The sequence below is a fragment of the Oncorhynchus nerka genome, linkage group LG7 (assembly GCF_034236695.1).
Source record: "Oncorhynchus nerka isolate Pitt River linkage group LG7, Oner_Uvic_2.0, whole genome shotgun sequence".
NCBI lineage: Eukaryota > Metazoa > Chordata > Actinopteri > Salmoniformes > Salmonidae > Oncorhynchus > Oncorhynchus nerka.
Genome location: NC_088402.1, coordinates 24,045,066 through 24,062,500, shown reverse-complemented (window position 1 = coordinate 24,062,500; position 17,435 = coordinate 24,045,066). Strand labels below are relative to the sequence as shown.

Sequence of the window (17,435 nt, the reverse complement as noted above, 5' to 3'; positions counted from 1 at the left end):
CCCAAAAAGCTCATTTATCATGACGCATGCTGAATTAAATGTAAAAGACTTTGAAAATAAAAAGCTTGCGTTATGCTCTGTGCACCGCTGACATTTCACAGAGATATACTTGTTTTTGTAAGAAATCTTACGAATTTCGCATTAATATGAAAAGCGTACACTAAATTATTAAAATACTCAAATGAAATGCCTTAAACTATATCCATCTTACCTCTATATTGTTTTATATCCTTCAGATTCAAGAAGAAAGATGACGAGTTCAACACTAACCCTGTAAATCAGCCTTAATTCTCACACAGCATCCAGCTTTGCTGACGCAATGCTTTCCCCCAAATTTTTTCCTACAAGGCTAAAAACTACAAGAACTTGTGAACGGATTATGATAGACACAGGTTTGGACCATTTGTTAACATTATTTTACCCATTGGTCAAAAGATGCGTTTCTGATTGGTCACTCTAAGAATAGTAGCCTAGATCCTCTTGGGAATAAGTGGATGTGCCCTTCATATGAGTCGATGTTGGTGCATTAAATGTAGATGACAGACTTATCTAGTAGGAGCCGTCTATTCATCAGAAGAGCACCACTATAAATCAAACCTGCCTACCAAGGTTTATCTGACCAGAAGATAATGAGAAACTTTCACAGCGTATAAGATCTATTGTAGTTCACAGCATACAGTATGAGATCATTTGTTGTTCTGAAGGCCACTCACCTGTGTAGTAGGAAATTCTTGAAATATCTGCAAGAGAAAGAGAGACAACAGGGAGGTCAGTTGGTTTGATCGGTTGTTGATCTGTCAGTTCAGCACATTAGGTTCAGTGGAGTCGAGGCAGCATGTGGTTTAGTGGGTCAATGATAATCCTAGAGGGCAGCCTGGCGGCTCCAACCCAACCCAGTCCCTGGTCATAGAGCGCCCCCTAGCTGTCTGGGAGATAAAGCTCTGTGTCTCCCAAATGGCACCATATTCCCAAATAGGGCACTACCTTTGACACATAGGGGCCCATAGGGGCCAGGGCTGGCACAGAAGGGGACTCCTATGATGACACCATAATCTGTCAGTGTCACAGTTCAAAGTGAACCGGATGGCAGGTTAACAATCTGAAGGAAGTCCTCCGGGGTTGGGTTTCAGAGTGGCCATAGACAGACAGACAGGACGGAAAGATGTGGTTTTAGTCTCTCAGGTTTCAGAACAGGGTTAATCAATTGTCAGGAGAGTACAGCAAGAGTACAATGAGAAGGATGAGTCATAAAATTGGCATGCACTTTGTGTGTGTGGATGTGTGTGGAATGGAACCAGACAAACTGCAGGTGGGTATGTAGGCTAAGGTCAACTGAAGTGGTGAAATGTCAAGTGGCAACAGAATGTTTTTTTTTAAAGAGAGAGACTGTTGCCTTCTCAATGCCTCTCATTCTACCCTGGCTTTGTGTTTGAGCACACTGTCTTGACACCCTATTCTCTATGTAGTGCCCTATAGGCCAAAAGTAATGTACTATGGAGGGAATAGGGTGCCATTTGGATGAGAGTAGAGACCAAATAAACCCGTAGACCACAGATGGACACCAGCCATCCAACTCAACAATCAAGAGGCTACAGAACAATGATCAACATTGACACGCATCCCAAATAATACTATTTTGCAGTTGGTTTCATATCAACATCGGTCCCATGATCCATCACTTGAACATTATTACATTGACTTGAGATGTGTAGGTGGTGTAGGTCTCTCAGCCTATAACCAGATCAACCAAGCATATATTACTTATAGGGGTGTCTATAGTTGTAATAATTAGATTTCTGAGAAAGAGCTTGAGGCCCAGAATGAACCATATGCTCTTGGACAGACCATGATGTCTCTAAAGAGTCTGTCCTTCCTGAGTAATGAGTATAGGGTTGGTAAAGAAATCCTAAGTCCTTTAATAATCAATATATCCAAGCGCCAGTTGATCAAATCACCATGTGAAAGGCAGCTTGAGACCCCTGGATTGACTGTTCATCCAGGGCTTAAAAGATTAGTCCATTAGCCCAGTTTCTCTTTAATAAACTAGCATCACCTCAGTGCATATGGTCCTCTCTCTTTGTCACTGGATCACCAACTAGATAGGCTAGTGATGCTAGTAGCCAGGCTAGCTTTAATAGGACTGATCACACCTCACTGCACTAATGCTAACACTCGCTAAGAACCAGCCTGACCCACGTGGCCCATGTCAGTGTCAAGGTCGAGGTCTCTTCACTGTGGTCAGTGTAACGTATGGAGGACCGTATGGGGCTGTGGTGGACGGCCCCGGTCTGCTCTGTCCCCTGCCTGGTGCCTGACCCCACAAAGCCCCTCTGTCTGGCAGAGGGCCCAAACACCTGCTCCTCAATCTGTCCCCAGGACACACACATTCAGGGAGGGAGATATATGGCCTGGGAGTGCCTAATGCTTACATTTATCTTAGCGCAGGGGAAAAGGGAGGTGAGATAACAAGGCTTTCTCAAAACAAGGCTTTCTCTTTGAAGCATTTTAGAAAGCAAGGCACTCTTCTCACCTGTGAATTTGAAAGCTGCTGGCAGCTCAGTGTTGACAGAGAGGCAAAGAGCAGTGTCTAAATCAGACAGACAGACTGAATGAGTGTGGGGGTGTCAGGTAGGACAAACACAACAATCACTACTGTCAAATATGCTTGTCCTCAAGTTATCTTACTGCCTGGCTTTCAAATCCATTTTTAAATGACTCATAATCCCTGATTGAAAAGGCCTAAATGGGGCTTTCTTTACATATCAACCTCTGAACTTAGCATGGGCAGAACGCTAGAAAGAGATGAGTGTCACAGGCTGTGTTCTTCCTGCTTTGTTCCAAGACTGAGAGTCCCAATGCCAACCTATTGACTAGAGTCCTACGGTCCTATTACCCAATGTAGTGCACAATAGGGAATAGGGTCATATTTGGGGCAAAACTGCCTCAGTTATGTAGCTACCAGAGCAGACGTAGAGGGCTACAGTGCTGGCCACCTGTGATGGTCTGGTGGAGGGGTGGAGACCATGTGAAACTGCTGAGACACTTTCTTCTAAAAGAAGAGTGCTGGGGTCTGGCTTGGGGACAGAGCCTGCCGTATATCACCTACAGACACACACAGATAAAGAGCATTCTGCGAGCAAGTGAATAAATTCAGTCCTCTGAGAGCGCCTAGCGACGCATGCACACACACACACACACACACACACACACACACACACACACACACACATATATACACACACACACACACAGAGATGTACACACCACAGACTGGGGCATCAATAAACCAGCGAGCATTGCCTGACATCATGTGAACCAGGAATGTCACTCACACAAGCTGAAGCACATGTGAAGGTCAATATCTGCTTTCATGTCCAGCCCATATAAAGAGCCATTACCAACAAGCATTCATAACCCATAAGATCAATCATTCAGCCAGTTACACAGGCTAGGCCTGCTGCTGTCCTGTGTAATAATGACAGACTGGGGTTTGTCCAAAATGCCACCCTATCCCTTATATAGTGCACTACTTTTGACCAGAACCCAGGCTCTACATAGGGAATAGGGTGCCTTTTGGAACAATAGGGTGCCTTTTGGAACACAGCGAGACTAGACTGCTGACTCCTCTCAGAATAGCCATCCAGCCATCCACAGGTCTGTTATCAAGCTTTTCAATGGCTGTTTTAAGCATTTTGAATTGTTTGGGGCTTCAAGCTGAACTGAGGAGTAGGGCTGGGACAATACCAGTTTTGCGATACTCGTTAGTATCGTGGCAAGGAAACAAAACACAAAGCGGATTTAACATATTTAGGAAAACAGCTCTAATGTTGGAAATAAACATCATTATGTTGTCATCCAGATTCACGTATATATTTTCCAAGCTATAGAACACTATTTTACATATAGCAGGTTTTTTAAAAGGACCAAATAGTGAGATCTGCTTCTTGTTTTCATTTTAGCCATGGAAAAAATATTGCGATACTAGTATCGTCCTGGCCCTACTGAGGAGACCATTGTTTCTGAAGAGAGTCCGTCTCTTGCAGCATGTTAAAGGAAATCTGTGACCCTCAAAACACCCTCTTACAACAACATATGTGATTGACCAAGAGACATAACAGGAAATGGGCCCACATATTATTGGAACCTAATCTAATCCAATGGGAATGGTGCTAAACTGGCAAATCCAAATCGCTGAGTATGAAGCAAACGCAAAATCCCGGTCTACCACAAAGAATACATTGTGAGAGTGAGACGCATAATTACCTAGTGAGGAGGTTATAATTCTCCTGGCTCCAAGCTGTCTGCACTCTCCTTCCTTCCTCATGTCTCTCCTTCCACCTGATTATTGACTTGATTAACTAATCTACTTTTACCTGCCCAATCAGGATTAGGATTACAATTAATGCTTTCTGGAGATAAACCGAGAGAGGGGAAAGAGGAATGGGAAACGTTGCTGATTCTACTGTAAGTGATGAGAAAACCTCTTAACATCCAGGGGTTTGTTCAGTAGAAACCCAAATTAAGCCGAGAGAGAGAGGACAAACATTTTACTGAGAGGATTCATCTTAAATGTAGAGACGAGGAACATCTTTCTAGAGTTACCCGTGGCAAGACAGATTCTACTGAGAGGAATCAGGAACACTTTTGAACCCTATAGCCTCCAACACGCTACTCAGCACATTGGATGAAATCTATCACAGTGCCATACCGTTTTGTCACCAAAGCCCCATATACTACCCACCACTGTGACCTGTATGCTCTCGTTGGCTGGTCCTCGCTTCATATTCGTCACCAAACCCACTTGCTCCAGGTCATCTATACGTCTTTGCTAGGTAAAGCCCCGCCTTATCTCAGCTCACTGGTCACCAGAGCAACACCCACCCGTAGCACGCACTACAGCAGGTATATTTCACTGGTCTCCCCCAAAGCCAATTCCTCCTTTGGCCGCCTTTCCTTCCAGTTCTCTGCTGCCAATGACTGGAACGAATTGCAAAAATCACTGAAGCTGGAGACCCATATCTCCCTCACTAACTTTAAGCACCAGCTGTCAGAGCAGCTTACAGATCACTGCACCTGAACATAGCCCATCTGTAAATGGCCCATCCAACTACCTCATCCCCATACTGTATTTATTTTTTCTCTCCTTTGCACCCCAGTATCTCTACTTGCACATTCATCATCTGCACATCATTCCCTCCAGTGTTTAATTGCTAAATTGTCATTATTTTGCCACTACAGCCTATTGTAGCCTACAGCCTAGGTGCCATTAATACAGGTAACGAGTGGAGGACAGAGGAGCCTCTTAAAGAAGAAGTTACAGGTCTGTGAGAGACAGAAATCTTGCTTGTTTGTAGGTGACCAAATACTTATTTTCCACCATAATTTGCAAATAAATTCATAAAAAATCCTACAATGTGATTTTCTGGATTTTTTTCTCTCATTTTGTCTGTCATAGTTGAAGTGTACATATGATGAAAATTACAGGCCTCTCATCTTTTTAAATGGGAGAACTTGCACAATTGGTGGCTGACTAAATACTTTTTTGCCCCACTGTATATATATATTTTTCTATTGTGTTATTGACTGTGTGTTTGTTTATGCCATGTGTAACTCTGTGTTGTTGTTTGTGTCGCACTACTTTGCTTTATCTTGGTCAGGTCGCAGTTGTAAATGAGAACTTGTTCTCAACTAGCCTACCTGGTTAAATAAAAGTGAAATAAAAAAATAAAGAGTAAAAAGAACGGTGCCTGTGTGTGTGTGTGTGTGTGTGTGTGTGTGTGTGTGTGTGTGTGTGTGTGTGTGTGTTTCAGCTGCAGTGCACGGCGGGAGGAAGTTCTGTTTCCATATATGCAGCAGGGCATCAGAAGACTGCCAAGTGCTGACAAAGCAAGACGACGTAGCCAAAACAAGGTCAGCTGGTCCTCCAATAGCATATAACTACATTACGCTAGGGAAACGCTCACCTTGAGTTAGCACAGGCTACTATGAGAGAAGGACCTACAGAGTAGATTCCTGCACTAGACTAGGCTAGGCTATAGGCTAACAGGAAAGATAACCCAACTGTACACATCAGCTTCACTCCTTATAATGAACAATGCACAAGAAATCCCCAAAATAAAGGATTGTTATTTGAATGGCAGCATAGGCCGAAGCTAAGTGTGTGTAGATTTTTTTATTTATTTAACCTTTATTTTGACAGGGAAGACATATTGAGACCTAGATCTCTTTTCCAAATGCACCCTGTATAATACAATATAAAACACACACACATATATGTATGTATGTATGTATGTATGTATGTATGTATGTATGTATGTATGTATGTATGTATGTATGTATGTATGTATGTATGTATGTATGTATGTATGTATGTATGTATGTATGTATGTATGTATATATATGTGTGTGTGCGTGCACCGGGGCCTCCCACTCTTTCTATTCTGGTTTGCGCCAGTTTGTGCTGTTCTGTGAAGGGAGTAGTACACAGCGTTGTACAATATCGTCAGTTTCTTGGCAATTTCTCGCATGGAATAGCATTAATTTCTCAGAACAAGAATAGACTGATGAGTTTCAGAAGAAAGTTCTTTGTTTCTGGACATTTTGATCCTGTAATCGAACCCACAAATGCTTATGCTTCAGATACTCAACTAGTCTAAAGAAGGACAGTTTTATTGCTTCTTTAATCAGAACAACAGTTTTCAGCTGTGCTAACATAATTGCAAAAGGGTTTTCTAATGATCTAATTAGCCTTTTAAAATGATAAACTTGGATTAGCTAACACAACGTGCAATTGGAACACAGGACTGATGCTTGCTGATAATGGGCCTCTGAATGCCTATGTAGATATTCCATAGAAAAATCAGCCGTTTCCAGCTATAATAGTCATTTACAACATTAACAATGTCTACACTGTATTTCTGATCAATTTTATGTTATTTGAAATGGACAAAAAATGTGCTTTTCTTTCAAAAACAAGGACATTTCTAAGTGACCCCAAACTTTTGAAAAGTAGTTAAACATTTATATAGTGTATTTTAAATTGTATTATACGGGGCGCATTTGGAAATTATATACATATATAGATATAGATTGAAAGATTATATACACATTAATTAGAATACAAGAGGAGAAGGAAAGGATAAAGAGAAATGTGAAAAGACAAAATATGTGGGCGATATATGGCATGAAAAGAAATGGGTCAAAAATCCAACAAGGAATGTGAATTAGATGCTACTGTTGCACAAAGAGCTGTGAGTGGTTGCATTCCAAGGTGACCATTACAAACGACCGACACTTCTTTACATGTTACTAACTCAACCTTCCCATCCAGCTGCTGGCTATGAGTCTCCAGGAGATACTGCAGAGCACTAGTTAATGGTTACTCCCCTGGCTGACCGGAGAGAAAGTGTGTGTGTGTGACCCCTCAGGACAGGGGGTGTTACTGGGGCGTGTAAAGGGGTCAGCACAGGGGTCTGTGGATGCAATAAAGGTCAGGGGTCAGGGGTCTGCCTCCAGCACCTCCAACACCTGCTAGAGTGTAACTAGCAGTTACTAGTTACACACAATCACATGCACGCACACAAACAAACGCAAACATATGTACATACACACTCAGAGAAGCGCTCACAGGCAGGCACACTCATGTGGTTACACTCCAATAAGCAGCCTCAGCTCTTCTGCAGAAGCTGTCATACGTACCAAAGCAGGCATACATGAAAAGATAAACAACTTGTGTAGCCAGACACTGACACACACGCCATATAAAAGCAAGGCATGAAGCAAAGGTCACTGTCATGCATGAGTGCACCGCAGACGAACGCATCCAGTAGACATGCAATGATGGAATATCACTACCCAAAAGCTACTCTGTGCCATAAAGTTAATACAATGTGGACATGTATTTTCTTCATCAAATTAGAAACATTCTTAAGACTACAAGTATTGTGAAGAGGGCACAAGGAGGCCATTGCAAACGGTGCTTGTTTTGCATATGTCCCACACATTTTGTCAAGAGGGGTAAGGAATAATAAAGCACCATTAGTTATGGATGAGGAAGTTGATATAACGTAGAAAATATATGACACCACCAGAGGAAGAAGAGGATTGTTGCACGCCTACATCCCTCTCTGCCTCCCTCCCACACATGATCACACTTCACTCCAGTGACCAGGGCCATTTATCACTGGGACTGACACATGATTATCTACAGCTTGGATTAGGAACTGAACAGACACTCCAGAAAGGCAGTTTGTGTCCCAGTCTGCATCCCAAATGGCACACTATTCCTTATAGCCCCTATGGGCCCTGGTCAAAAGTAGTGCAATGTATTGGGGATAGGGGCCATTTGGAACAACCATTAGGTCAGGAGAAGTTTTACAGAAATAGAAGACCGTAGACATCAAGCGAGAGATTAACATCGGATTGTGAAGTAGTACTGAACAGACAGCAAAAAATACATTTCTGTTTCAATGGATGAATAGAAGTTGTATTGTATCTCAGTCACATGCAAGTTACAGTATGAATCCTCTGTTAACGCAGAACCCTGTACAACAAGCTACAGTATGAATCCTCTGTTAACGGTGGACCCTGTACAACAAGCTACAGTATGAATCCTCTGTTAACGCTGAACCCTGTACAACAAGCTACAGTATGAATCCTCTGTTAACGCTGAACCCTGTACAACAAGCTACAGTATGAATCCTCTGTTAACGCTGAACCCTATACAACAAGCTACAGTATGAATCCTCTGTTAACGCTGAACCCTGTACAACAAGCTAGAGTATGAATCCTCTGTTAACGCTGAACCCTGTACAACAAGCTACAGTATGAATCCTCTGTTAACGCTGAACCCTGTACAACAAGCTACAGTATGAATCCTCTGTTAACGCTGAACCCTATACAACAAGCTACAGTATGAATCCTCTGTTAACGCTGAACCCTGTACAACAAGCTAGAGTATGAATCCTCTGTTAACGCTGAACCCTGAACAACAAGCTACAGTATGAATCCTCTGTTAACGGTGGACCCTGTACAACAAGCTTACAGTATGAATCCTCTGTTAACAGTGGACCCTGTACAACAAGCTACAGTATGAATCCTCTGTTAACGCTGAACCCTGTACAACAAGCTACAGTATGAATCCTCTGTTAACGGTGGACCCTGTACAACAAGCTACAGTATGAATCCTCAATAGAGGCTGATGTTTTGTATGTCACTGATGGTCCCCTGTACGATTGCGTGAAAATATAATATAATCAACCAATAAAATAATGTGCTATCATTACCATCACCATCCTAAATGTGTCTCAAAATGATGCCCATTAAAATACTCTGCTAAGACCTGTTATAATTGTCCAATTAATTTAATTTCTGACCACATGAAGTGTCCATATCACTACCATGGCAGATAATACAGATAGGAGATTAAAAATCACCTTAAAATCACACTCACACACACACACACAGAGAGGAGAACACTATATTGTAAATGCCATTCCAATCAGCAAGCTAGCCTAGCGTACACCACAGCAGGGTAGCAGTGTAGTCTACACCGTAGGAGAACAGAGCAGCAGCGAGAGAGAGAGAAAACCTTACCGTGATAGAGTCCTTCCATTAAAAGAAGAAAAGCCCAGAGAGAAGAATATATGATCTACTTATTAGTACACAAAGCTGTGAGACCCTAGCAACGTGGTGCCTTCTTCACACGCCTTAACCAAGATGGAATGAATAACAATATCCTGCCATGTAGAACAGAGCAGCCTTCCTTCTCAGACTATGGAGAGCCAGAGAGAGAGAGAGTGTGTGTGTGTGTGTGTGTGTGTGTGTGTGTGTGTGTGTGTGTGTGTGTGTGTGTGTGTGTGTGTGTGTGTGTGTGTGAGAGAGAGATGAGTGTGCGCACACAGCCAGCGGACGGACTGCCTCCAAATGACAGAGAGAGGGGGATGAGAGAGGGGGGATGGAAACAGGAGGAGGCGGGAGTCTTTGTCTCTCTGAAGAAGAGGGGAGGGCAGCGAGAGGGGGAAGTGCAGGAGGAGGTGGGAGGGGAAGTGCAGGAGGAGGAGGGAATAGAGAGAGGAATGGGGAGAAAGCAGGGTGAGAAACAGAGATATAGAGGGAATTGAGAGCGGGAAAGGGAGGAAAAGAGGAGAGGGAGAGACAGAGGGAAACAGACAGAAAGGAGGGTAAATCACACGTCACCAACAAAAGCCGTCCATCACAGTGCATGGCCGTTAGCCCTCAATGGAGACAACTCAGAGCAGACAACCAGCTTCCTGTATCTACCATCACACCGCTTACTGTCTACACACAGTAGACCGTCACACATAGCCTGATCTCTCGCTCTCTCTACCCTTACAGAGATAGATAGAAGAGGGATGGAGGGGACTCAAAAGGGGGTGTTGAGGTCCCTACAATTGGCAGAATTTCTTCCACTAATCTTCTCAAATGACTCTTCCGGGCAACTTTTCAATCAAGAGTCTTGTTTTCACAACGGAACAAACAACCTGGCCACGGTACAAGTTAGGGCTGGGACGATACCAGTATCACGGTACGCGTTAGTATTGTGGCAAGGAAACAAAACACAAAGCAGATTTAACTTCTTTAGGAAAACAGCTCTAATGTTGGAAACAAACATCATTATGTTGTCATCCAGAGTCACGTATTTATTTTCCAAGCTATAGAACACAATATTTTACATACAGCAGATTTTTAAAGGACTGACAAAAATTTTGGTCTGCTTTGTGTTTTCATTTTTGACATGGAAAAACAAGTGCGATAGTGGTATCTTCACAGCCAGAGTACAAGTAGAGTTGTTAGTGTTAGTGAGGACTAGTGTGAGGAGGACACAGGGAGCAATATAGCCTGCTGTGTGTGCGTGTGTGTGTGTTTAATGGATAGCTCGTTTGAACAAGTGTCAGTGATCCCCTCTTAGTCTACTAGAGGGAGTGAAGTCAAGGTCGTAGGTGTAGCATTGCCTACACACCAAGCGCTTATCAAAATAGGACGGCAGTTTAGGGCAAGACAAGGGTCCTGTGTTGGCTTTGTCCCAACTGCGCATAGACTTCCAAGACGTTTCGATACATCTCTAGATACCTGGGCTCCGATACGATACAGGAACAATAAGTTATAGTTTTAAAGGATTCGGTGCGATTCGGTTTGATTAGAGAATGAATCAATGCGATACGTTGCACTAACATTTGTTGCATAAACACATTCATTTTTCATTCTAAATTAAAATGTGCTGCTGATGGAGCTCATGGGCTGGGCCTCTATGAGCTGTATCTGTCTGTGCTGACTGACGTATGTGTGTGACGTGGAGCTGGACATTAGACCGGCAGCATTTTAATTTACCAGACCAATATGTATTGAGTGGGGACCTGATTAGGACGTCCACCCATGGTGTTCAGAAGAAAGTTGATCTAAAATAATTGCCTGACATCAAGTGTACGGTGTCATTTTGAAACGAGACATGAGGGAAAAACTTCAAGGATGAGGCGGACAAGGCTTAAGGAATCAAGGGGGCCGTGTCCTGGGATGAAAAGATAAGCAGTATGTTTACAAATCTACATGTAGTAAAATATCAAGCTACAAAGTTGCGCAGTGCATTGCTAAACATAGAAAATAATTTACTAATGGGGAATATATCAAGGAGGCTTTCCTCAGTAGTTCGCAGGCTTTATTAGATGGATTGCCTAACAAAAACACAATCCCCTCAAAGATAAAAGACATGCCTGTGTCTGCCAGAACTGTTGAAAGGCGTGTTACCGAGATGGTTGAAAATGTCAAGGAGCAGCAAACTGTAGCATTAAAAGATGCACCTGTGTGGCAGGTACGTGAGGAGCTGCTTTGTCTATAGGATACTGTGACTCAGAGCAGGTACGTGAGGAGCTGCTTTGTCTATAGGATACTGTGACTCAGAGCAGGTACGTGAGGAGCTGCTTTGTCTATAGGATACTGTAACTCAGAGCAGGTACGTGAGGAGCTGCTTTGTCTATAGGATACTGTGACTCAGAGCAGGTACGTGAGGAGCTGCTTTGTCTATAGGATACTGTAACTCAGAGCAGGTACGCATGAGGAGCTGCTTTGTCTATAGGATACTGTGACTCAGAGCAGGTACGTGAGGAGCTGCTTTGTCTATAGGATACTGTAACTCAGAGCAGGTACGTGAGGAGCTGCTTTGTCTATAGGATACTGTAACTCAGAGCAGGTACGTGAGGAGCTGCTTTGTCTATAGGATACTGTGACTCAGAGCAGGTACGTGAGGAGCTGCTTTGTCTATAGGATACTGTAACTCAGAGCAGGTACGTGAGGAGCTGCTTTGTCTATAGGATACTGTAACTCAGAGCAGGTACGTGAGGAGCTGCTTTGTCTATAGGATACTGTGACTCAGAGCAGGTACGTGAGGAGCTGCTTTGTCTATAGGATACTGTAACTCAGAGCAGGTACGTGAGGAGCTGCTTTGTCTATAGGATACTGTGACTCAGAGCAGGTACGTGAGGAGCTGCTTTCTCTATTAGATACTGTGACTCAAAGCAGGTACTTGAGGAGCTGCTTTGTCTCAAACCCATGCATGGTATTACTATAGCAAAAGCCTTCACAGATAATTTTTTGGAGAGAGGTATCTATTAAAAACATATTCGCTATTACAACTGACGGTGCCCCCACTATTAACCACACCCCGTGGTTAAATGTCGCTGTATCATTCACCAAGGGAATCTGTGTTCCAAGATCAAGCCTGTAGTGCTAATGGAAAGTGCCTCTGTTTAGTGATTCTTCCGTTTGTGGGCAATTAGATATTGAATAGACACAACTAGTTATAATAAACATATGAAAATCATAACTGGTATGCAGATCATTAGAAATGGTAGGATAAACTGTAAATTGGCACTCCACCCTGACATAGCCAATGAATATATAGCACATCTTTGGATTTCACCCCTATGTCAAAATCTAATGGTTTTGACCATTTGGATGTTTTGGTGAGCTTCTTTTCTACTCCTCTTTGGCCTTGCAGTGCACCTCGCAAAAGTTCATCCTTGTTATGAAATTATCAACTTTACACTAAAAATGACCATATACACTGATTGTTCAAAGCAAAACTACCAAAACTATTGCTGACAGTGAACCTGAACAATCTAAATGAAATCTATTGTAAGCCCCGTTCAGCAGGTATAGCCAGAGTTGTGTCCCCAGTAGCTCACTTTTACACCATTTTCAACATCGCATAGATAACAATAACCTAGTAAATTACATAGGCTTTATTAGTTGAGTGACAACCTAATATCACTCAAGCCATTTTATCATTTGAATGCTGAAAGTGCAGATGTGCAAGATCGGGAGGGTGGCAGGTAGCCTAGTGATTAGAGTGTTGGACTAGTAACCAAAAGGTTGCTAGATTGAATCCCAGAGCTGACAAGGTAAAAATCTGCGTTCTGAACAAGGCAGTTAACCCACTGTTCCTAGGCCGTCACTGTAAATAAGAATTTGTTCTTAACTGACTTGCCTAGTTAAATAAAGGTTACATTTTTAAAAAAGGAAAAAGCCACCTACCTTGTGTTGGTCAGCTTGCAAAGCTGGGCACAGTGAGCAGTCTGTCCACGGAACTGATATTCCCTAGGGTTTTTCAGCATGAAAAATGACTTGTAGATCAATGAATTTGACAGTTACATGCTTAGATCCACACTGAAGGAGAGGACATAGTTGTCACAAAATATTAGGTATTTTCAGAATTTAGAAAGCAAGTGAATCGGCGATTCGGAACATTTTAATCTATTTTCTGACCAATACATGCTACATTTGGAATCCGTTTGGGGTCTGCAGACTTATGCAGTCATATCTTAAACAATTGACTGATGGGGACAGATGGGTATCAGTGAATATTACATCCCAACTTATTACATATAGTCTTACTAGTCTACGCTTGTGTGTGTGTGTGTGTGTGTGTGTGTGTGTGTGTGTGTGTGTGTGTGTGTGTGTGTGTGTGTGTGTGTCAAGCTCTATACAAATGGACACTGGAGACAAAGCAGGGTGAGCACAGCACTGAGTGTGACAGGAGATTTGGAGTTAGAGCAACAGCACATGGTGAACAGCCAGCTAGCTCAAGAGTCTTAACAGAAGGTGAAGCTCTTCAACGTGTCACAAATCCCCTGGGGAATGGACCAGGGCTAAGCGAGCACTAACCAAACTACAGCCTGCTTTCCTACAAACTCAACTACACACTGATCACTACATGGATTTTGACCAACATACTTTGCACGTTGCAATCATCTTTCAATGAAAAGCAGGTTATTAATTAGCTGGATTAGAATTTAAAGTTATTGACAGACCAAACCCATAACTCGTACTAATCTGTGACACTACATGGAGATGAATGTGACCAATAATAATGATAATGACTTTGACAGACATTTAGGTGAGTGTAGTAGTCCTATCAATCTATGGAATTTGGCAACAGGATGTGAGTGAGTCCGCTCAGTCCCAGTCAGATCGTCAGGCAATCTAAAGGAAGTCTCTCTGATGTGTTCATGTGTGCAAACCTGACATATGCTGGATTGTGACTTCTTCCTCTGAGCTGGCTGGGGGAAAATGCCTTCCAGGCCTTAGAGGAAACTCTTTACTCTGTGTGTGTGTGTGTGTGTGTGTGTGTGTGCATCAAAGGAAAACTGCGGGAAACCGCCCCACCCTTCCAAAATGGCCTCCAGCAGATTCCAGACAGTACTCCACTGGCACATTAAATACATTAAACATGTGGTAATGTAGTCAGCATTCTGAATAACTTACATTCATTTTTCTAGATGGTTCAACTGAATTTCTACAAGAGTCCTAAATTCAGTCCATAAAAGCCAATGGTTTCATTATCTCTCAAGCATAGTCATTTTGATATGGTTCCTAGGAAAGCCTATCCGAACTAGGAGTCGACCGATTAATCGGAATGGCAGATTAATTAGGGCTGATTTTTAAGTTTAACTGCCTTGTTCAGGGACAGAACGACAGATTTTCACCTTGTCAGCTCGGGGGATCCAATCTTGCAACCTTACAGTTAACTAGTCCAATGCTCTAACCACCTGCCTCTCATTGCACTCCACGAGGAGCCTGCAAAAAAATACAGTTTTATATCTTTATGTTTGAAGCCTGAAATGTGGCAAAAGGTCGCAAAGTTCAAGGGGGCCGAATACTTTCGCAAGGCACTGTATATTAACTACAACCTAAAACATCTTACCTTGGAATATTGAAGTCATGTTAAAAGTAACCACCAACTTTCATATGTTCTCATGTTCTGAGCAAGGAACTTAAACGTTAGCTTTTTTACACGGCACATATTGCACTTTTACTAGTCCAACACTATGTTTTTGCATTATTTAAACCAAATTGAACATGTTTAATGATTTATTTGAGGCTAAATGGATTTTTATTGATGTATTATATTAAGTTAAAATAAGTGTTCATTCAGTATTGTTGTAATTGTCATTATTACAAATAAATAAAAAAGAAAATCGGCCTGTTAATCGGTATCTGCTTTTTTTGGTCCTCCAATAATCGGTATCGATTAGATATCCAACTGCTCTTAAACGCGAGTAAAACCAAATGCATGCTTTTCAACCGATCGCTGCCTGCACCCGCATGCCCGACTAGCATCACCACCCTGGATGGTTCCGACCTTGAATATGTGGACATCTATAAGTACCTAGGTGTCTGGCTAGACTGCAAACTCTCCTTCCAGACTCACATCAAACATCTCCAATCGAAAATCAAATCAAGAGTCGGCTTTCTATTCCGCAACAAAGCCTCTTTCACTCACCCCGCCAAGCTTACCCTAGTAAAACTGACTATCCTACCGATCCTCGATTTCGGCGATGTCATCTACAAAATGGCTTCCAACACTCTACTCAGCAAACTGGATGCAGTCTATCATAGTGCCATCCGTTTTGTCACCAAAGCACCTTATACCACCCACCACTGCGACTTGTATGCTCTAGTCGGCTGGCCCTCGCTACATATTCGTCGCCAGACCCACTGGCTCCAGGTCATCTACAAGTCCATGCTAGGTAAAGCTCCGCCTTATCTCAGTTCACTGGTCACGATGGCAACACCCATCCGTAGCACACGCTCCAGCAGGTGTATCTCACTGATCATCCCTAAAGCCAACACCTCATTTGGCCGCCTTCGTTCCAGTACTCTGCTGCCTGTGACTGGAACGAACTGCAAAAATCGCTGAAGTTGGAGACTTTTATCTCCCTCACCAACTTCAAACATCAGCTATCCGAGCAGCTAACCGATCGCTGCAGCTGTACATAGTCTATTGGTAAATAGCCCACCCATTTTCACCTACCTCATTCCCATACTGTTTTTATACTGTTTTTTTATTTATTTATTTACTTTTCTGCTCTTTTGCACACCAATATCTCTACCTGTACATGACCATCTGATCATTTATCACCCCAGTGTTAATCTGCAAAATTGTATTATTCGCCTACCTCCTCATGCCTTTTGCACACATTGTATATAGACTGCCCATTTTTTTTTCTACTGTGTTATTGACTTGTTAATTGTTTATTCCATGTGTAACTCTGTGTTGTCTGTTCACACTGCTATGCTTTATCTTGGCCAGGTCGCAGTTGCAAATGAGAACTTGTTCTCAACTAGCCTACCTGGTTAAATAAAGGTGAAATAAAATAAAAATCGGTGTTGAAAAATCATAATCGGTCGACCTCTAATCCGAACACAATAACCTAATCAATGTCATCAAATTTCAGGTCTGCATCCCAAACGGCACCATATTCCCTACATGACTAAAATGTAAATGTCAAAAGTAGTGCACTATGTCGGGAATAGGGTGCCATTTGGGATGCGGATCAGATGTGTTCAATGAAACAAAAGCCCAAGACTTAAACACAAAATGTCTTGGGTCAAGCAAACAGATAACATGACAGAACTCATAATGGAAACAACATCTTTATTCCATTAACCACGAGATGTGCCAATACATGACAACGACCTTTTGTACTCTCAAAATTAAACTTGGATGCTTGAATTGAAATATCTATTTCCCTTCCATACTGTGGTTCTGGGATGTTTCTAAAGTCAGCAAACAGAAAACAATAGCATATTGTTCCAAAACCCATGTACTGAATACTCCACACCACCACATCACATTCACCCTGTCACAGTAAAATCAATATACCATAGGCCTACAGCTGCTTTGGAAGTATTTCATAGAAAAAGTGAGACATTGTACACCACCATAAATAACTTCTACAATCCTAAGACTTGCAGCTAATAATAACAAAAACAGAACAAAACCCTGTTCTCTAGTGAACAGGTACAGTAGTGATCGGAAAGATGTTAACGAAAAACAACTTTACACAATGTAACTTAAACATTGTTAGTTTTCCTCAGGATGTTCCTGTGAGAATACAGATATTCTGCTGCTGCATCCT

At 42.4% G+C, this 17,435-nt stretch overlaps 1 protein-coding gene across 2 annotated transcripts in view; it reads right to left on the bottom strand.

Annotated features, from left to right (window-relative positions):
* The window catches only part of LOC115131343 (focal adhesion kinase 1-like), a 174,403-nt gene that overhangs the window by 121,995 nt on the left and 34,973 nt on the right, over nt 1–17,435 (bottom strand). Inside the window, exons 1-2 of one of the 2 annotated variants that reach the window (XM_065020346.1) lie at nt 9,595–9,898; nt 714–740 (exon numbers count right to left, since the gene is read on the bottom strand). In XM_065020346.1, coding sequence (XP_064876418.1) covers nt 714–740; nt 9,595–9,613 — 46 coding nt within the window. In that variant the 5' untranslated portion in view covers nt 9,614–9,898. Of the gene's footprint in view, nt 1–713; nt 741–9,594; nt 9,899–17,435 lie in introns of those variants that run through there. The other variant, XM_065020353.1, reaches the window with a different exon arrangement.